Source organism: Anastrepha ludens, chromosome 5, assembly GCF_028408465.1.
Source record: "Anastrepha ludens isolate Willacy chromosome 5, idAnaLude1.1, whole genome shotgun sequence".
Taxonomy (NCBI): domain Eukaryota; kingdom Metazoa; phylum Arthropoda; class Insecta; order Diptera; family Tephritidae; genus Anastrepha; species Anastrepha ludens.
This window is the reverse complement of record NC_071501.1, coordinates 114491568-114514290: the sequence shown is the minus strand read 5'-3', so window position 1 is coordinate 114514290 and position 22723 is coordinate 114491568. Positions and strand designations below refer to the sequence as shown.

Below are 22723 nucleotides of genomic sequence, written 5' to 3'. Positions count from 1 at the left end.
TTTTCTGAGATTCGGTTTGCTTGAATTTTAATTAATGCAGAGCCAAAGGTTTTTAGTTTTTCTAAAAATTTTAGTTTTTTTGCCGATTTCATTTTGTATAATTCTTATATGCATTTTTATACCTTAAAGTTTAGTAGCAAAATTTGTAAATACGGAAAAGCTTTGAATTGCTTTAAGAATGGAAAAATCATTTGAAAATATCATTCCATGAAGCATTTGAATGAAGTCAGCGAATACCGACCCTTATATGTTGCGTCAATTTGAGTATTTTATATTCATTTTTTATTTTTTTTTTGTTTGCTTTCAAATATTTTACGTGCTGCGAACGATCATACATTTAAGCATCAATTTCTTTCAGAAATTCTACCATTTTTGTTTCGAGCTTTCGAATGCCTCCTATTAAATTGAGTTCCTTTATTTTTATTTAAATATTTAAATATACTTTGTGAATATCACAAACACTTTATTATGCTAAAGTTACATTTACATTTTTCCATAAAATTCAAAATTAAAATACTAAATAAATTTGATAAAAGTCTAATGGAATATTACAGTAATATTTTTCATATACAACTGAGTCAAAACTGGTCCATTGAGCGCACTGCAGAGCGTACATTCGACGCACATATTTATAATAATTTATAGAAATAATTTAAACTCCTTTATTCTATTACAAAACTGTCGACTGAATAATTAGTAGCTTGTAATTCATCAAATACTAAAAATTTAATTTTTATAATAATACATTTTCAATCCACTATACTGGAAATTGCTTAGCATTTGCACTGGTTTAAGTGATACTTTCTCTTCTCCCTCTCGTCTTTATTTTTACGAATTCCGAATCGCTTTCAGCCATGCCCGTTCTTGAAACCTTGCGAGGACAGCTCCTCACAAGCAGCACCTGCAGCGTCAACTAGCTCAGCACATCGCCATGCCCATTTTGACGCAACAATTCCAACTTGAGCTCATGTTCGCGCGCCTTCAGCCGCAATGCAGCAATCGAGGAAGTGCGACGATCTTCCGGTGGCGTTGCAGTACGTGGCACCGTCGATGATGACGACTGATGTTGTGGTGAGTGTGCCAGCTGCAGTGGCGATTGTGTGTGACTTGGGGGTGCTGATGGCGGCGGCTGTTGCGGCACAGCCTGATGCATCATTGACATGCTGACCACGGGTGCCGATTGAGTCTGCTGCTGTTGCTGCTGCGCATGGGAATGTGCCACTGGTGGTGGGGGTGGCAGTTGCGGTGGTGGTACCATCGATTGCATTGTCATGGCCGAAGGTGAAATTGGTGGTGAGGCAATGAGGTGATTGGGTGAATGCAGCTCGGGCGATGAAATGAGCATTGGCGGTTTGGCAGCGGCGACGGTAAGTTGTGCCGATACCGGCGGTGGGCGGGGCACGGCGGTCATATTGGCCAGTAGCGTTTGGAATGACGTGGCCGGTGAGTACATACTGGCCATGCTGGGCAAAAGGTGTGGAGGAGCTCTGAAATATTTAGAAGTGAAGGAGTGATATTTACATTTAAATGCATTTTGAGAGAGAAATAAAGAAAATAGTAAAGGCTACGGGGAAAAAAGTGTTCAGCTGAAATATATCTATGAATGTATTAAATGTGAAGTAGTTTTCCCCAAAAAAAAAATTTTTTTTTGTAACGATTTCCGAATGTGGAAATAAATATTAAATTGGTTTCCAAATATTTGGTGTTAATAAGGCCAGTTTTAGACCCACTGTAGATTGACTGACAACTTGTAAAGTTTGATCTGTTCTTTATGCCTGATGAAACAGCGAAATGATTTTTGTCCTGGTCAAGCAAATCTCGAAAAAGAATTCAATTTTTGTGCTGAAAAATGCATGCGACGATTGTTGAAATGCAAATTTAAAAAGTTTCTTCAAAATTCGAAATTCTACGTTATTTGTTTTTTGTTGTAGGAAAAAAATGGTGTTCGCCAGATTTGACTCTCAGCGACTACTCGCTGGCAGACCTAAAAAATGCACGCCGGTAAGAAATTTCGCTCGATTGAAGAGGTTATGGTTGAAACTTAGACCAATTTTGAGGCAAAAGATAAATATTTCTTAAGAAAAAAAGTGGTATTGGAATGTTAGAGTGGCGCTGAAATTATTGCGTTGTTATTGATGGAAATTACGTTACTGGGTAAAGTTAATTTTTAACAAAAAAAAAACGTGTTTTCTTTGTTAGCCCGGGACTTTTTAGCCCATGTGTTATAATACAAATTTCAGCAGAAAATTCCCTAAATCTTCAGCTGTTTCTTACAAAATTGCCCACACTCACATTAGTAAACATATTTTCACTAAAATTATGTTTTATTTGACTTCTAAAATCTATTGCTTTGTAAATATAATATGAGCTATTTTCCCTTTACGAGTATAATCCCTTACCTTTGAAATTGGTTGTAAAATCCAGATGGCAGCATAGGCGCCGCCGACAGATGTGGATACCGGAAGGCGGCCAAATTTGCGGGCGAATCAAATGGTTTGCGCAAACTGAAGCCCAGGTGCGTGAATGGATTTGGCGGCAATGTCGGACCAACGACGGCTTGCATGGCGCCCGGCCCACTAGGCAAATACGGGTTGTACGGATGTGATTGCGGTCCGACCTTCTCCTGCTTGCGCCACTTGGCGCGGCGATTCTGAAACCAAACCTGAAATGGCAACAAGAAGAAGTAAGCGAATGAAAGCAACAAAAACAAGGCAAGAAAAAATATGATAAATAAATTGCACTCAAATAGAGGAATGAAAAATGCGCAATTTTAATTAATGAAATCCAAAGTTGATTTAAAAAATTAAAGTGCAATAGGGAAGTGCCACACCCACTTCCTGCAGGTATTCCACAGCACGGCAGTTACGCGAGTGGGCGTTGCGCCCAAGGCATTGAGATATGACAGCACAAGCATTTTGTAACGAGATACCGACCGAACGGGCGAGGGCAGGGGTTTTCAAATGCACACACAAACACACATGCGGTCACATTTGTGTTTGTGTTCAGTGTCGTGTTGCAATTTGCCTGGAATCGTTTTAATTAATTCAACATCTTTGCCAACATTTATTAGTGGAGCGCTCCTGTGCTGAGCGAGCGAGCTTGTGCCGCATGCGCACAGTGGCAGCGTGTCGATATGTAGGCAGGCGGTAGCCAAGTAAAGCAAACATGTGGGCGTGGTGGAGCGAACCAGTGCACGCCCAATTAATTAGTTTTGAACGAAACAATTTCAGACTTCAATTGCAAGGCAGGCGAACTGAAATAGGGGAATGTTTAGGTTTATTAGCAGTTGAGGAGGGAGGGAGGTGGTACGAGAAGGGTTTTACGTGCATGATTTTCTGATGAAAATTGAATTTGCAAGCAATTGACAGGTGATGGAAAAAAAAACAAAAAAAGTGTTTTCCACTACTTTGGTTTTAAAACTATCGCATAGAATCAGTAGGTATTGATTTTGGTCATTTCCATGTATTTAAACGAAGTAACATATTTTAATTTGTATAGTACTATGAATATAAAGGGTGATCAATTTGGAGGTTTCCCATTTTAAATTGAAATAAATCAACGAAAATTCAAATTTATTGGACAATCTTTATTAATTTTGTGTAGAACCACTCATGACATTTATTTTTTCAAGATAATTCCTTCTCAAATGATGCTTGCAGCTGCGTAGAAATTCAGCCATCCGTAAACACCAATTTTGAATAACTCGATGGAGGACTTCGGTCGGTGTTTCGTGAACAACTTTAGTAATGTTGGCTTCCAATGTCTCAATCGAAGCTGATTTATCCACAAAACAATTGCACTTTTCATACCCCAACAAATAAAAGTCGAAAGGTGTGATATCAAACGATCTTGCTGGCCAATCTACTGATCCGAGACAAGAGGTAATTTACTCATCGAAAAGACGACGCAATAAATCCATTGTTTCACGGGCTGTCTGGTTGTATGGCAAGTAGCGCCGTTTTGTTGGATTCTTAGAACCAAATATTGTGGGGATCACGGGCTTCAATTTCTGGCATCAAAAAGTCGTTTAGCATGACGCGATAGCCTTCGACATGCATTGTTACATTGGCGCTAGCCCCGTATTTGTAGAAATATGGGCCGATGATTCCTCTAGCCCGTAGGTCGCACAACACAGTTGTTTTCAATGAATGTAATGACTGTTCTTGAATGACTTTGGGTTGCTCTTCAACCAAAATACGTAAATTTTGCTTATTGACGTAGCCATTAAGCCAAGAATGAACCACTTCGCTGAACACCATAAGTTGGCCTGGGCGCGTGAATTCAGGAAGCAAGACTTTTACAAAAAAACATTGATCGCCAAGTTTGAACGGCAGCCATTTAATATTTCTTCCTCCTGTTTGTACAATTTATGCTACTGTATAAGAAGCTTCTGCGCAAAATTTCATGAAATTTTTAGGCGGGTCCACTTCACGTATTTCGTCCTAAAAGGAGTAAAGTTAATTGATTGGTAGTTGTTCTGTATCAATCAGTATTTTTGCCTCCGCATTATCTGTAGGAAATTCTGGCCGAACACCATCAGCAATGACGCGCTGTGGAGATCAATGAATGTGGGGCCCATCCTTTGACAAATCAAATGCAGAAAGTGGCGATGGTTAGGTCACGCGCTTAGAAAACCACCAGATAGCATCACGAGAATGGCACTGGACTGGAACCGGCAACCCGCTGAGGTCGCGGTCGGTCAAAGAATTCTTGAAGAAGGTCGATGTTGTGCGAGCTAGTAGATGCTGATCGTACGTGGAACGGCGCAAAAACAACAGCCGGGACCAGGAAGAGTCTTGCCGAGGCCCTGTGCTTCCGCGCGGAGTGAAGCAAGGAAAAAAATAAAAATTTGTTCTGTTAGTAAAGCGGACCTGCTACCCAAAGGTCGACTGGGGACCAAACTAGGATGGCCTGCTACAACAACAATAATAATAACAACAACCACGTGAACACACAATGCACAATTTACTAAAATAAGTTTGATTTCGCTCGAGAATCTCATCAAAACAAGTAAAAATAATATATATTAACAAAACTTTGTTGCAATTCAATCGCAAATAATTTTTCGTTTAACGCTTTTGAACTATTTTCGGTGGGCTCATCTCAAAGATAGAATTTATGTGAATAAAGCTGGGAGCAATCGAATCTTTGAAGGCAAGAGCAGTCCACGCGAAATAATCGGGATATATATAATGGAAAATTTCACTAGAAATCGAAATTATTTATTATTCGTTAAATTGAATTAAAAGTTGTGGGCTTTCAACTACATATTTCAATATAAACGTAATAAACTCGTATGTATTTAAAGGCGTTAAGGGTAGTCAGAGGTCCGAAAAAATGGATGCTTTCAATAAGTTTGTGTTTTTGCTAGTCAATTGCTTTATTTTACGAAAATTAAACAATAGCATTAATACATAATGTTTTGTCTTGACTTTAGTAAAATAAAAAAAAAGAATTAATAATTGTAAAAGTTATCGCTGTTTGTGTGGAGCCCGTTTCTCCAGAAGTTCACTGCGGTGATCCTCACAAGTCCTTGGAGATTCATCTAAAATCAATCGGACAAGAGAAATTAGTTTTATTAATAGATAATCGTGTGCCTGATTGAAGATTTTTTTTAAATTAACAATGCCGACGCCTCAGGAAATATTTTTCAGATATTCAAGAAAAAAAACGAGAAATATTTGTTAAAAAAAATCGAAATTTTTGAAAAAAAATCTTTCGATCAGCCACGAATTTTTTTGGGTTTTTAAGTTACAGTGATGACCAGTTCAAAAAACATAGTTTTGAGAAAAATGCAATTAAAGTTTTGCGAACGCTCCGGAGCGCCCGAGCGTCCTTAGTTAATTGTTGAATAACTCGAAAAGTATTTGTCGGATTCACTTCAAATTTTCACACAATATTTTTAAGATGTTATACTTTAAGAAAATTAAAAAAAATCCAATTTTGAAAATTCTGACTACCCCTAACCCCTTAAAAAATGAATCTACTTTGTAAAGACTCTGTATATATTTATTAGGTTGGGGAATAAGTTCGTAGCGTTTTTTCCGAAGATTTTCTTTGTTTTTTCGTTGAGCTCGTGAGGCACCTAGGCTCCTAACTTCTCGAAATGCCATTGAATGAAGGTGATTGTGAATGGTTTTATGATCAAAGTTAATTTTTTCCGCCAATTCACGATGGTTTGGCGACCGTTCGCCTTCAAAGGTGATTTGAGATGTTCTTTATCGAATTCCGAAGGCCTTCCGCTGCGGCACGTGTCATCTACGTCAAAGTCGCCATTTTTGAACTATCCAAAAATTTTCCGTACTGTAACCTCGCCTATGACACCTTCTCTATACAAGTTGTAAATGCCCCGGTCTGTTTCGGCAGCTTTTTGACCTCGATGACAGACAAAGAGGAGGACGAAAATATTGATTTTTGCCTCGTGGGTATTCCATTTCTAAGCCTCAAAACTAATAGATAATTAAATAACTCGAAAATAATATATAATTAACATGGTTTTGTAGAGCAGAAACGATTTTATTGAATGAATACTTAATTTTTGCCAAACAGCAAACAAATCGTTGTAAAATAAAAGGAAATATAAAAACACTGTGAACTTATTCCCCAATCTAATATATAATAAAAAAAAATGTTCACGTATGTCTGTCATGTATGTAACGGTACTTAACATTCTGATTGTTAAAAATTACAAATAAATAAAAATGTATAAGTTTGCCCCCATAAATCAGCCAATAATCCAGTTGAGACACACATTTTTTGCTCCATAATCGCACACTCACCATTTGCACTCAGCACCGTCATTTAGTGGTGTATACGACTGTAACACCTTTTCGCGCTTTTTTTACTCCATTTCCTGCGCTCATCTCAAGGTGTCAAATATACGACTCTTTGCTAAAGTAAGCATGGCTTTTTATTTAATTGACCAACGAGCTCATCTTTTTAAAACCACTTAAAACGCTAATAACGCGCCCATTTACCACGCACACACACACACACCCATGCACATACAAATCCATACGTGCATGCACATTTTTAGTGCCTCACACACATTTTGCACATCGCCAACGGCATTTGTCGCTTAATCAGCGCGAATTTACATACATGCCAAGGCAAAGCTATTTACATACAGAGTCTGTCCGCCACGCCACGCGCATGCGCACGCTCACGCAATAAAGCGAGGCAGTCGAACGACTACAAGCAAACAAACAGAGGAACAAACAAGCATAACAATAAATAAATTAATACAATACACACACAGTGGCAAATGAGCACTCACGCACGCACTGCAACGTAGCAGACGTTCGCCATTAGGCGTTGTCCGTTGGCCCGTCGCCACCCTGTTTGATTGTAAAGGCGGTGAACGTGTAAAAAGCAGGTTTCCGCCGGTTTGCAATTGGCAGTTGTCGCCGTCGGCTATTGGCGGCGCGTAATTACAACGAGAATTAATGACAAAACCAAAAATAAAACCAATAAAAGTGAATTAACAAAACGAGATGGGTGAACTGAATGCGGCAATACAAATGTGTGAGCTGTTGATTGTAAATTTTTTTCGTTTTTTCACTTACATAAATGGCATAATGGAGGGCTTATAGCAGGGGTTACTCATGGGAGTGAAGTGTATTAGTAGTTGAATGGAATTTAAGAAATTTATTCAGTACTTTCTAAGGATATTTGCGAGAAAATCTTTAGTACACAAATTTTTCAATGAGTTACAAATGGTAAGGTTAAAGATAATGGTTAAACTTTGTATGCAGGAAAAGAGAGTGCGAAATTGAGGGACTTTCTAATGTTGTATTACAAGGACATTGCGGCTCTAAGTGTGCTTTTGTTCACCTAAATGATAAGCAAGATATGTGCTGGTTGCCCAAGGAATGAGCACACTTGGACGAGGAAAAACGGTTTCGTCCTTTGTGGTACCATTAGTGAGGAGGTGAGGTGAGAGAGGAAGACCGATGGGATGCGGGGAGAGGTAGTGCTAGGATGGTATCAAATTCATCAGATTTTTAATGTCAATGCCAGCTATATCAGCAGGCGCAGCAGAGAAGTAAGAGCCAAGATGCCTGGATCTTAACCCAGCCAGAGCAGGGCAGCTAAAGAGAAGGTGCTGAGATGATTCCACCTCATTCTCAATGCGTCCATCGCAAAAGGGACTTGAGGTAATTCCAAGTCTCACAGCAGGCATTCCTCGCGCATAAAGACCTGTGAGAAAAGCCACTACGTTCGAGAGCTGATATTTTGTCAACCTCAGCAGCTCGCCCGAGCGCCCCCGGTCCACACGTGGCCAGAAAGATTTCGCGGTCTTACAAGTTTGTGTGCCTAACGCTCGCTGAGTTGGCGCGATGCCCATCTTTCCAGGAGCAGACCGCAGGTAGTCAGGGGGATCCCAATACTCTCCTTTCGCGTCTGTGTACACAGTGTCAGCTTGAATTTTACTTTGATAAGCATAGATATAATATTCAGAAAAAAATGCATAATTTGTAACAGTTCATCTACCTTTTATGAAACCATGTTGATCTGCAGAGATTAAACGATTAACTGCAAAATAAATATTATCTTTCACAATAAGTTCAAATGATTATGAAACCGTGGATAATTTGGCGATTGGTATATAATTGGGAATATTATTCTAATTGGTACTTTTGAATACTGTGACTTTATGTGTCACACTGGAACCCTACAAATTTATGATGATAATGACTTTTGAATACTGGATTAATGGTTGTTACTTTCCGGGAGTCTATGAACTCTGAAACTCTAGAAATTTATGATGATAATGACTTTTGAATATTGGATTAATGGTTGTTACTTTCCAGGAGTCTCTTACCGGTCAAGTGACATGTTGAACATCAATAAAATTGGATAGGCAGCTGCAAAGCATTTTTTAAAACAATACGAAAATAGACCATCTACATCAGATCTGGTTCATGCCTTGAGTTGCTGAATACTATCTTCAGCATCAGAAAGCTTTAAGGTTAACGAAGCAAAATTAACTGACGAATTCCTATTTAAGTGACATGCATGAACCAGATCCGAGTCTACTTTAAAATTTTAGTGGACGAAATCTGTAAAAAGATTAGCTGCATCTAGAGAAGATTGCTTGAGTTTTATTATATTAGACAACAACTATTCCTTGAGCTGAAGTTCCTGGATTTAACATATCGCCAGAACCGATTCGCACTTAAGAATATAATATCTCTTTAAATTCCTTTCGAAAGATTTAGATTACGAGAAAAATGCAAATATTTAGCTTTTGGTATCTCAGCTAACGCATGCTTCATAACTTCACTTTTCGATCATTCAAAACGTTTTTGCATATTTTTTTATGCTTTCTGGTGTTACCGCCTTATTTGGACGTCCACTGCGTTGTGCAGCACCGGTGTCTTTATGACCACGTTTGAAGTCAGCAAACCATCGTTTTATTGTTGTTTATGATGGAGCGGAGTCCCCATAACAATTACCAAGCCATTGCTTCGCTTGAATGGTATTTTTTTCCATGAACAAGCTGATCAAAATTAAATCACGAAATTCTTTTTGATACATTCTTTTGAAAATAAGAAAAGTGGCGTCACTCTTAGCTTAATAACTCACAAACTAATGAATAGAATATCATGAAATTTTAACAGCTATTTTTTTAAAGTTAGTATGAACTGAAAAAGAGGTGAATGCAATAAAACTAGTGCCATCTATGTGTCAGGCCCGGGGCTTTTTAGCCTATGTATTCAATTGGATTTTAATATTTGTTTATTATTTTTTTTATTTACGAATGGATTTATTAAAAATAGTTATATAGATTTAGTAGTTTAGTAATTTTTAATGAAAAAAATTAATTTAATAATAATTCATTATGTATTGTACAAGAATATTGAAATAATTTGAAAAAAAGTTATTTTACGATTAAAAGAAAATTTTATTTATTGTACCTTGTGTATCAGGGATGATCAAGTAATTAATAATTATTTTTGAAGTGAAACTTCTTAGGCGTCGATAGACGTGCGAGAATGGAGAGTAAAATATCAAGGCCATGCAAAGTTTTGGGCATTTTCGTTCCGCGACAGAGAAAAAAGATATAACGTAGAGGAAAAAGAGAGAGAGAGAGAGCTATACCTTAAATATATCTTATATACACTTTAGGCTATTTTTCCAGAGTTTTTTCTTGTGGTTGCTAATTTCTAGTGAGAAATAACAGTGCCTACTTTTTGGCGCTTGTTTGTTGATGAAAACTTGTAGGAAGTATATTTTTGGTGCCTACTTTTCGGCGTTATATTTCCTTGGTGCCTACTGTTTGGGACGTTTTTTGGTCCCAATTTTTTGGTGTTTTTATTTGGTGCCAACTTTTTGGCGCTTGGCCGTTTCCTGGGTATTGCCTGTGCGTACTATAAAGTGCTATCCATTCCGGTGTCGGATTTATTGGTATTACCTTGCGGTAATTTGTGCCGTTGCTGCAGTCTTGGAATCGCTGCGTTTGTCCGGGTGATAAACGCTCGGAGTATTGCGCGTTGTTGCCACGGTTTGTGTCCGGCGTTTATCTACACCGGTCGACCCTTCTCCGTTTTTTGTTTTTGTTGTCTATTTGTATTCTCTGCAAATGATGTGAATTTATTTAGATATATAATCTTTCTCTCTCTCCCATTCACTTCTGTTATGTGTACGCTACATGCACTTTTTTACTCTCGATTTTGTAAGAGTTAAGGCTGGACTCACATGACGTCATATTAGCCACAGAGAAAACGGAGCTGATACTTCTAACCAAGAAGCACATCCCGTTTGAAGTTAGCCACAAAAAAAGTTAGAAAGGCATAAGACTGCACTTTCTGGGCCTGAAAACACAGCAGAGAAAGCCGCTAAGTAGACAGAGAAAATAAAATTACGGCTCCCATGCTCTCCGTTCTTTTATATGGAGCTGAGCTGTGGGCAAATGAGCTAGAGGTAAATCATTGGTGAAAACTCCTCGCATCGGTACAACGAATGACAGCTCGGAGAGTTGTGTCTGTCTACCGCAGAGTATTAGGGCCAGCTGTTCAAGTGATAACCGGTTCAATACCGAGAGATTTACTGACCTTTGAGAGCAAAAAGTTGTGTACATTATAGAACGAGGGGATGGAAGAATAAGTTAGCAAACCTGCAGCGCGCTAAATAAAGGACGAAACGTTAAGGCTATGCCAAGACCGCTGGAGAAACGAAACACGCAGAAAATGGACTGTTGGGTTAATAAAAGATGTCGCTGTATGGTACAGTAGGAACTTCGATGAAGTCAATTTTTATACAATCCAAATGCTTTCGGTGCTAAGGAGTTCCAGAAATACCTGTTCAAATAGGGAAATGCGAACATCCCACATGCAAATACGGTGATGCAGTCGAAGATGACGGTAAATACACATTTTTCCAATGCAGGCATTGGGAACAAGAACAATGTTGAATGTGAACCACAACTAAACGTCAAGTTTTTTTCTGCATTTCTTTTGACATTTTTCATTTTCAGACTAACTCAATTTGAACCATGGAAAGATACACAATCGAACAACGCGTTAAAGTTATTCAGGCTTATTATGAAAACAGGCGTTCAAATCAAAATGCTTATCGTGCACTTCGTGATTTTTTCGGTCAATTTAATCGTCCAAATATGCGTACAATCGGAAAAATTGTGCAAAAGTTTGAGCAAACCGGGTCCGTAGGAGATGTGAAAACACCGGTGCATGCTCGTACAGCTCGTACTGCGGTTTATGGGCCGGCGGCATCATTGGGCCGTATTTTTTTCCAAAATGAGGCCGATCAGGCAGTTACTGTGAATAGTGTTCGCTATCGTGAGCTGATAATGAACTTTTTATGGCCCGAATTGGAAGATATGGATGTGAACGATATGTGGTTTCAACAGGATGGTGCCACTTGTCACACAGCTAACGAAACAATGGCTCTTTTGCGCGAAAAATTTGATGGCCGAATAATCTCACGTTGCGGCGATGTCAATTGGCCGCCAAGATCATGTGATTTGAGAGCGTTGGACTTCTTTCTTTGTGGTTATTTGAAAGAAAAGGTTTACGTCGATAAGCCAGCAAGAGCTAAAGAATAAGGAGATTCGGCACATTAACGGCATAGAACCTCAATTATGCCTCAGCGTCATCGAAAATTTGGACCATCGGATGGAGGTGTGCCGCCGAGGCCGCGGCGGCCATTTGGCCGATATTTTGTTCCATGCGTAATTGGGTCATATCAATATTATCATAAGAAAGAGAAATGACAATAATTTCCTAAAAAAATGTATTTTATTCAAAATCAATACCGGATCTTGAAACTTAAGCACCCTTTATTTAAGTTAATGTCTCAAAATTATTTTAAATAAATTATAAGAAATAAATTGCTACTCGATTAAAATGTAATTTAAAAATAAAATTTATTACTTTGAATATTTTGAGGGTACAAGCTTTAAAAGAAAATGTAAAAAAATATTAAATTAGTAAAATTTAAGTATGAAATTAGCAATCATTTATAAGTTTGTAATAAATTACTCTACCAAGAGCACATACGCCTTTCACATAAATATGAACTCAGCCACTGCAGGATACACAGATATTCATGTGCACATTTCATTGTTTGATCCTTCTTCTTCACCTGATATGTAGATCAGCTCATATCACAATCGTCTCAACCAGAGTAAATACTGCTTGCTAATAACAAACAAGCAAAACTATTTTCTTGTATAGTAAATTAAAATGCTCTACCGCAACTTCAAATTAAGTGGCCTGTACGGCAAAGTCATGGCCAGGCTGCATACAAACTTGCAGTGCCACGGCAGGTGGCAAGTACGAGTATTTGCGCGAATCAGCGAAAATGTATGCATGTCAGGCAATGCCTTTACAGGTGTATTGTTTACACTCGCTGTGATGTGTTGATGTGATTATTTTTCACAGAATCAATTAATACACTTGGCTGACTTGATTATTCGTCGGCGAGCAGAGACTGACAGGGGCGGCAAATAATTCAAAAATACCCATACATACATACATAAGTATAACAACGGCACATGATTTATGTTCATCTATTTGTCTGCATGCTTTCATGTGTGCGGCTTCAAAACTTATTGTACGTGCATGTGTCCGTATGTAATCTGAAGTATGTGCGCATGTGTTGGAGTACACTCATATGCTGCTGCTTGGCTTTATCTTTATGCGGTTAATTTGCAATTATCCAGCGGCTTAACTAATTAGCGTTAATTTACGATTAGTTGCGGGCTACAATAAAACTGCCAGCAGCAAACACACGTCATAATACACTGAAAGGTATTTCCATAGTGCATACATACTTACATATGCACACACATGCAGAAAGTATGTACTTGCTGGTGATGTGTGTCAAAAAAAAAAAAACATGAATGAAAAACAATGTTATAGCAACAAGAAAAAAATCATCTGAAGAGAAGAGCAGCAGTCAACAATGCCATCAGCGGTAATTGAGGCTGTAGTTTTATACCCCTTATGAAAATAAAATTCATTATTCGTTATGAATTTATTCTGAGCTGCAAAGTTCTCTTACAAATAGAGGTTATGCAGACTGATTTTCTAGAAAAAAATTGTCCGTACTTTTATACCTGAGCGAAGAGGTTTTATGCATAAAATCTAATTTCAGTTATTACTTGTATATGTATAATTGGCACGTACACCCTTTTTGGGTGTTTGGCCGAGCTCCTCCTCCTATTTGTGGTGTGCGTCTTGATGTTGTTCCACAAATGGAGGGACCTACAGTTTCAAGCCGACTCCGAACGGCAGATATTTTTATGAGGAGCTTTTTCATGGCAGAAATACACTAGGTTTGCCATTGCCTGCCAAGGGGCGAACGCTATTAGAAAAATGTTTTTCTTAATTTTGGTGTTTCACTAAGATTCGAACCAACGTTCTCTCTGTGAATTCCGAATGGTAATCACGCACCAACCCAATCGGCTACGGCGGCCGCAGTTATTACTTACTCAATGCTTTAATACAAACTCAATTTTCTGAGTAGATAAATAGAAAATGTTTAACTCGTCAACTCTTCACTAATGATGTGAGTTTGATCTTAAAGAAGGAATTTTATCTGAAATGTTGGTGAGTGAATTGTATATTTTTAGTGGTTCTAAATGACACTTTTAATTGTAAATATTTTTTCCGAGCTAAAAAAATTCACATTTTATGCATAGGGCTCAATAATATTAATAATATTAAGCTCCCCTTGTTTGTCAATAGATGCCGCCAGCAGTGTGTGCTATTCGATTCTAACATAACCTAAATGTCATAAACCAAGCTTTGACATATATCAAACAAACTGCTTCGACGCATTAGTGATATTTTTTTGGTATCATATACGTTTGGTTATGTGAAAATGTCTGATTTTGTGCCGAATAATCGTCATTTGCGGGAAGTGTTGATTTTCCTCTTTCATTCGAAAAAAAACGGCGGCGGAAGCGCATCGAGGGATGTTGAACGTCGATTTTTCGCCTGTCGCCTGTGAACAACTGCTCCAGCGACAAAAAGGGAAGGGTTTTCTTCAGCGCTTCGTGACGGGTGATGAAAAATGGATTCATTACAGCAATCTAAAGAAAAGAAAGTCATGGGGACTGCCCGGTCATGCTTCTACGTCGTCGCCTCGGCCGAATATTCACACTGCGAAGGTTATGCTGTGTATTTGTTGGTTCCAAGTTGGTGTTATTTATTATGAACTGTTAAAAGCAAGCGAAACTTTCACTGGGGATCGATATCGACTTCAATTGATGCGATTGAGCCGATTGAGCCGAGCATTGCGCGAGAAGCGGCCACAATCGCGGAAAGACATAAAAAAGTGATTCTACAGCATGACAATGCTCGGTCTCACGTTGCCAAACTTGTTAAAACCTACCTGGAAACATTGAAATGGGATATCCTACCCCACTCGCCATATTCTCCAGATATTGCGCTATCCGATTCTCGCCTGTTCCGATCGAAGGCACATGGTCCAGCTGACCCACAGTTCCATTCATATGAAGACATTAAAACATGGCTTGATCCGTGGATAGCCTCAAAATATGAACAGTTTTACCGCGGCGGTATACGAGATCTACCAGAAAGATGGGAAAAAGTGGTAGCCAGCGATGGGCAATACTTTCAATGATTTACTTGTAACCATTTTTTCGGAATAAAGTTTATTTTTATCAAAAAACAGCGAGAACTTAGTTGCGCACCTAATAGCATTGTAATATCTTTCGATAGCATCGATAGAAACAAACTGCCTTTAATACTTGGTCGGCAAGAAGTGCGAGGAAACTCACACCTGGTGCTGATATGTTATATGGACTCATTTGATGATGTCGCAGTTGTGAAACAAGGAGATATCGACACTGAAGCTACCATTTTCACGAAAACCGTCCAGATCTGCGGCTATGCTGACGACTATTGTTGCGAGAAACCAACGGGCACATGCCGACGGGACGCTGGAGCTGATAACTAAAGCAAAGCTAGTCGGCCTTCAAGTTAATGTAGATAAGATAAAATACCTCGTGAGGTCGGTCCATATATATTGTGTTTCACAATATGGAGAGTTTTAAATACCTGGATGCAAGCCTCACCAGCGCTGCGGACCCCCTAATCGGCGTGAAAGAAACTACTGCAAACAGCCCCTAAAAAGGCCAGTAGCAACATATGACTGCGAAGCACCTACTCAGAATGGACGGCAACGGAATTACGAAAAAGACCTTCAACTCTCTTATTACGGGCAGGAAAAAGCATGGAAGATTGCCAAGAAGATGGGCAGATAATGTTGATGCAGATTTATGCCTTATAAATGCTAATAGAAGCGACGCAGTGAACAGAGTCGTAATTGCAAATTTGAATTTTGGTTTTTTTGATTTCAATTTAATATCCAATACCTTCAAATTGATCACCCTTTATGCGCATGTGCTTCCTTGATGCTCAGTATTAAAATGCTAGTAAATCGAAAAATTTTTCTACAATCATTTCGTTAATTCCATTAATTAATACTCTATTGTCTTCAAGGGGGCCTGACTATCAACGAAGGTATTCAATAATATTTGTCAACTATGCAAAAATGCACAAAAAACCAGCAGCTCTGGATATATTATCTGCTTTTATGATATCAGCAGGTAAAATTTTTATTTTTGTCTCATTCGTAAATCTGCAAAACTGGTATTAGCTGCATTTCCTTCAGTCCTATTTGACACCAGTGACGATAGCTGGCAATGCACATTTTGCCTGTCATGAACATTTCAACCAGCAGCTCAGTTCCGTTTGGGAAATTCGGAAATAAAAATTATGCCATTCCACCGACAATTATTAAAATATTGCACTTTTCGGTTTCAATATTTCATCTTTTATTGCTTTCATATATTAACAAATATTAGAGTATACAACTCCTCAGCCAGAGTTCTATTGCGTGCATATCAAACTAAAGATCCGAGTTATCTACAGGTAAGTTAGAGTAAAATAGTATTTTTGGGTGAATGTCATAAGCTGAAACTCTAACTTCAACGGCAAGCCGATGAGTACTGCAACCATCCATGTGAGTACTAAACATGTAAAGAGTGGTTAAATTTTAAGGGCCGATGCTGAATGTAAACCACACCTAAACGTCAAGTTTTTTTCTGCATTTAATTTTACATTTTTCAATCTCAGACTAACTCAATTTGAACCATGGAAAGATGCATAATCGAACAACGTGTTACAGTTATTCAGGCTTATTATGAAAACGGGCGTTCAAATCAAAATGCATATCGCGCACTTCATCTTCAGTGATGAGGCACATTTTCCCCTCAGTGGATTCGTCAATAAGCAGAATTACCGCATTTGGACGAATGTTAATCCAAGAGTGATTGCCGAAAAACCAATGCACCCACAAAGTGTGACTGTTTGGTGCGGTTTATGGGCCGGTGGCATCATTGGGCATTGGGACTTTTTATGGCCCAAACTGGAAGATATGGATGTGGACAATATGTGGTTTCAACATGATGGTGCCACTTGTCACACAGCTAACGCAACAATGGCTCTTTGGCGCGAAAAATTTGATGGCCGAATAATCTCACGTCGCGGCGATATCAATTGGCCGCCAAGATCATGTGATTTGACACCGTTGAACTTCTTACTTTGGGGTTATTTGAAAGGAAAGGTGTTCGTCGATAAGCCATCAACAATTCAATAGCTAAAGGATGAGATAATAGGGCACATTAATGGCATAGAACCTCAATTATGCCTCAGCATCATCGAACATTTGGACCATCGGGTGGAGGTGTGCCGCCATTTTGCCGATATTTTTTTCCATACGTAATTGAGCCATACCAATTTTATCATAATAAAGAGAACTGACAATAATTTTGGTATTTAAAGCCTCTATAGTTTCCAAATAGAAAGCATTACCTTTTTTATATCAAATTCTAAGCTCTTAAATAGTGTCTTGATTAACTCCAGCAACGAAACATTAAACACCGACGTCCTTATTTGTTTTCTCTAAATCAAATTTTAAAGCAACTATTTTAGTGAATGTAATTGCTTATGTTATTGTCTTCTTATTATTATTTTTTATTCGAATTGTTGTTGTTTTTTTCTGTTATAGCTGTCATTATTGCGGTAGTGAGTTTATTAGCGTAGCGAATAACGTTCCAGCACGAATATGCGAATATCAGGTTGAAGGAGGTTTTGGCATATAACTACAAGCGTAAGCACTTATGTTGTGTACCTGTGTGTGTGTGTGTATGCATGCTTTTTGTTGGTGGCACATTGCATGTGCAGATTGATTGAGTTGCCACTAATGGTGGTGATTATGACTGGCATTAAATTGTATTGTGAGTAATAGATATGTATGTGCATATGCATAGTCGTGGCTAAGCGCTGCCAAGATTCAATATCAAGTTTGTGGCTTAAGTCTTTTGTACACTTTTGTACGCCTAAGGGTGCAGTTTGGCGAAATCAGGGTTTTAATTTAAATACAAAAATGCAAAACATAGTAAATAAATGCATTGAAAAACTAATTTATCTGGCTTTGCCAACTTAATAGCTTTTACGGTCGCAAGCCACAATTTAATTTAGCAAAATTAATTAGAATTTTTTCTTAGCAAATTTAGTGCAACCTGCAAGTATGTGGCACATTGAACAAAAGAAATATCGCGTTGCATATAATTGTTTGCAAATCGTTTTTGTTTTGTGTTTTTTTTTTGCTACTAAATTATTTTCATTTAACGCTACAAAGCTGCAGTAAATTAATTGAAGTAGTCATGCCGCGGCCATGCAAAGTACTAAAACACAAAAAATGGTAGAAACAAGAACAAAAACAAAAGCACAGTTAATTGAATTTGACATGCTCTATTATTTAGCAATTTGCAATTTGCAATTTGCATTGAATGCAATGGCATGAAACTATCAACAGGGGCCACCAAGTTTATAGCTGCCGACGGCACTTTCATTGCCACCGCAACCCCGCCACCCCGCCACCATCACTGCCGCCATCATTATTATCAGCAAGTCAATTACTGTAATTGAAACTAGATGAACATTTTAATTTGCATTTTTATATTTAAATTACCAGTGGCTGTATTTGTTGTAATTTGCAGTTTTATTGTTATGCATGCGCGCTGGTAGTTGTGGCATTTGATCACTGCATGTTTCATAAAATCTACACACACATACATCCGTACATGTGTGTGAATTAGCATACATGCATCTAAGTGTGATAAAAGTAATGATTTTCACATTTGCTTATTACAATCTTTTAATCCATTAAAGTTTTACATACCAAATAATTGCATGCAAAGTGTGAATACAAACACACGTACACATTTTTTAAGCTAAGTGTGACGAACAAGGATCTTGTTAGTAGTGAAATTGCATTCAAAGCAAATTAAAAGCTATTAAACTGCATGAGAACTACAAACGATTTACGTCACTTTGCATTTTAGTGAGAAGTAAGAGATTATGGCGGAATGGAAAGGAATGAAGCTCGGTTAAACTAAGCTTATTGCTTGAAATTACCTCAGAAGCGGGTATAGGTTATTTATTTATTCATATATATTATAAATTCTAGTCTATGAAAATATAAGTTTCTTACAGACTATCGGCAGATAGAAAGTTTATTAGTTAAATCACTAAAAATTATTAATTGCAAAAACTTTGGAAGGTAAAATTTTTAAAATAAGAGTTCAAAGTTTTAGCAAATTAATATTTCGCTAAAGAAAAATCAATTAATAAAGAACTCGACATCTTATTTAATTGACTAAGTGGCTGCAGGGTGATTACGCGGACGACGTGGGATTAATTGTTAAAGGAGAGTTTGCAGATACCCTGTACGACCGGTTGCAGGGATATCTGAACGTAGTTGTTCGATGGGCAGCGGACTGCGGCTTGTCGCTGAATCCTTTTAAGACGGAGTTCATCCTATTCACAAGAAAACTCCTCTCAATTGCAAACGCTCCATTGGCGCTTTCTAGTAGGCCTAATCGTTGACAGTCAGCTAACGTAGAAGCCTAACATTGAGGAGAGGATAAGGAAGGCAACAATTGCACTGTATGGATGCAAGTGCGCTATTGGCAAAAGCGGGAGCCTCTCGCCAGAGTTGCATTTTGAGCTGGTGGAACTCATTGGAGAGGATGACATCGGTGAAGAAGCTGGAGAGAGTTCAACTGTCTGCACTCATTCAAATCAGTGGGACGCTTCAAACCAGTCCTAGTCTAGCGCTTAATGTAAGTTTTAATGTCGTACCTGTGAACATCGCGGGTAAAACTGTCGCTTTATATACCGCAGTCAGGCTGAGAGCTTCCAGCTTCAAGCTCGACCTCATGTACGGATACTCAAGTATCCTTAGAAATGTTGGGTTCATCCATTAAGAATGGATTAGTGTATACCCTCGCTTACTCCAAGCAAAACTTTCTCCACCCACATTCCATTAAGGGAGGAGTGGACAGGGTGCAACACTTGGAGACAGGGCTTGGAGAACTTGTTCATGGATGGCTCGAAGTTGGAAGGAAGGGTGGGGGGAGGACTATTTTGCGAAAAGCTTCCCGTCAGACTAAAATTCAGGTCACCAGAAACTGGTCAGGGAATACCTGGTTTCACTTTCGATTGCATCCGAATTCTTTGACATAAGGCTAATCTGGGTAGCTGGTCATAGCGACATTGCGGGAAACTGTGAGGTGGACGAGCTGGACAGACAGGGAACCTGCGAGGTAGTTTCCCCGCAATAGGAGAGGATTGGAATCCCCTAGACAATCTGCGCTATACTCCTGGAACGATGGGCTTCGTGTTAACTCAGCGAGCGCTGGGCAAGTACAAAAACTTGTAAAATCACGAAATCTTTCTGGCCAGGAGTAGATCGGATGCGTTCGAGGGATCTTCTGAGGATGATAAAATCTCAGCTTTCAAACTTCGTGAGAGTCCTCACGGGTCACTATCCGCGAGGTATGCCTATCGTGAGACTTGGAATTACTTTGAGTCCTTTCCGAGTGTCAGCTGTGTGGAGGATGAAGTGGAATCACATCAGCACCTACTTCTTATGTGTCCTGCTCTCGCGAGACTAAGATTTAAACATATTGGTTCTCACTTCTTTCCTACGCCTGTTGACATTGCAGGCCATGATATCGAAATTTCATCAGCAGCATAAAGCGGCTAACATAACTGCAAATCAGTAATCGCTCCTAATCTACAAATACTCAAGCCCTCCTCTTTCATTCAACCCTCTCCTCTCTTTCCTTTCGTCCTATTGGTTTCCTTCCCCTCTTTTCCCTTGCAATGACATCACAAAGGATGCACTTGAATTCTTTGTCCAAGTGGGCCCAATTCTCTCGGCAACTATTACGGCCTAACCTAACCTATTTAATTCACTAAGTGCACTCGTAATTGGGCCATTACGTGCATTTCAGCTTTCCAATTAGCAACATAAAAAAGGAGTAATACTAGGTGCGTGAGTCTTCGCCTTGCAAGAGCTGCACGTTCACAGAGGATATGCCCAGGTGTTTCATCACTCAGCTCACAAAAGCGAAAGATGATTGATTCTACTAATCCTAGTTTCCGGAAATGACAATGAGGACTATAATGCCTTGTTAAGTAACCTGTAAAAGTTCGTTAGGCCTGCTTATCTAGATTTCAGAGCCTACTTGACGCTATTTTAGAAAGAGTGATAAATTGTTTTGCCGTCCTCTGCACTGGGCTCCGCATTCAGTGGCGTCTGTTGTCGTCTATCTTCCCAGTTGATAACTTCCTTTATGTAGTGGCAGTGGCTATTTTTGCTAGGCAGTCTGCCTGTTCGTTGTTGTCATGACCCTTATTTTCTGTACCCAACCTAGCAAGACGATGTTTCGTCTTCTATTCACTACTTGCTAGGTTTTTAAAGTAATCCAACATTTATATGTGCCGGCTATTCGTAATTCTATTGCGTGCAGCACTGAGTAAGTAATAACAGAGTCGCAATTTCGAACAAAAATTATTTTGTAGAAATGAGGCAAAGTGCTACCTCTCCATAATCAAAAGTGTGTAAAAATAGTAAAATTAATGGAATTTGCTAAAAATTTGTTCTTTAGTGGACTAGAGTACGCTAGCTAAGTCTAGGCCTAGTTGTATTGGAAGGATAGATTGAATTTGGTAAAAAGTTGAGATGGACAGATAAAAAGTTGAGCACATGTGGACAGAAAATTCTACCTGAACACCGCCATGGTCCCCAGTGGTTATCGACGGAGCCCCTTCTAAACTGGCTTTTCAAAGGCAGATATTAGTAATTTGACTCATTTTCTTGTGTTTTTGATTTGGAAAAAAATGTTGGTGTCTTAAAAACTACTATAAAAATGTGTAAATAATTTTGTTGTGTGTTAGAAAAATTTTACGTGTCCCTTCAGACTACAGATTTCTCTTGTTATATTAACAAACTTAAAAAATAAGAACAAATCTCAAAAAAATTCTTTTCGACGAGAAACCATGACATTTTAAGAAAAGCTGTAAATATTTTAGGTTTGTGTAAATAATTTGTACAACGAGGTTCTTTTGAAAAGTTCGTGCAAAGTCAGGGAGACGGCAGTACTGGCGCATATCGTGGATATGTTTAGTTGGTAGCATCACTTGGATGAACACACACACCAAGTTTCAGGCAAATCCGTCTATTTCTTAGTGTTTGGCATTCGCTTGAATCTAGGAAGTCGAGTGATTTTCCTTTTCCATTACGTCAACGCGCCAGCTCATGCCTCAGTAGTTGTGGTCGCAAAATTAAGGGAAATAGGGTTCCAACTCGTCTTACATCCCCCCTATTCTCTCGACTTGGCTCCGTCAGATCCTTCGGACCCCTATTTGCACCCCAACATGAAGATATGGCTGGTAGGAAAAATATTTTATTTAAACGAGAAGGAGAGATTGCAGAAATGAAGGCTATTTTTCAGATTTGGACAAATCCCATTATTCGGCTGGGATCAACAAACCAGAAAAACATTGGATGAAGTGCTTAATTTTTTTACGTACTTTTAAAAATACCCTCGGATAAAGGGTTGTGTATGAGTAATTAAAAATTTTCTTGCTAAGACTTTTACCTGTATTCGCGCCTCAGTTAGACCAATTTTCATGGCTAATTCCTCTCTGTAAATATAAAGAAATAAAAAAAATGGAATTAATAAAATTCATTGTAAATAATTTCAAACCAAATTAGTACGACAATATATAAGTTTCAACTAATACAAAAAAAAAAATACAAGAAAAACAATAGCAAATCATTTAATTATTGATTATCCCAGCATTTAATATGG

General features: G+C 38.6%; 1 protein-coding gene across 1 annotated transcript in view; it reads right to left on the bottom strand.

The window, feature by feature from the left end:
• Nucleotides 1-515: 515 nt before the first annotated feature.
• Nucleotides 516-22723, bottom strand: part of LOC128864085 (homeobox protein aristaless) — a 44305-nt gene continuing 22097 nt past the window's right edge. Inside the window, exons 2-4 of the mRNA XM_054103582.1 lie at nt 22511-22556; nt 2400-2662; nt 516-1487 (exon numbers count right to left, since the gene is read on the bottom strand). Of these exons, the coding sequence (XP_053959557.1) occupies nt 914-1487; nt 2400-2662; nt 22511-22556 (883 nt within the window). The 3' untranslated portion in view covers nt 516-913. The remainder of the gene's footprint in view (nt 1488-2399; nt 2663-22510; nt 22557-22723) is intronic.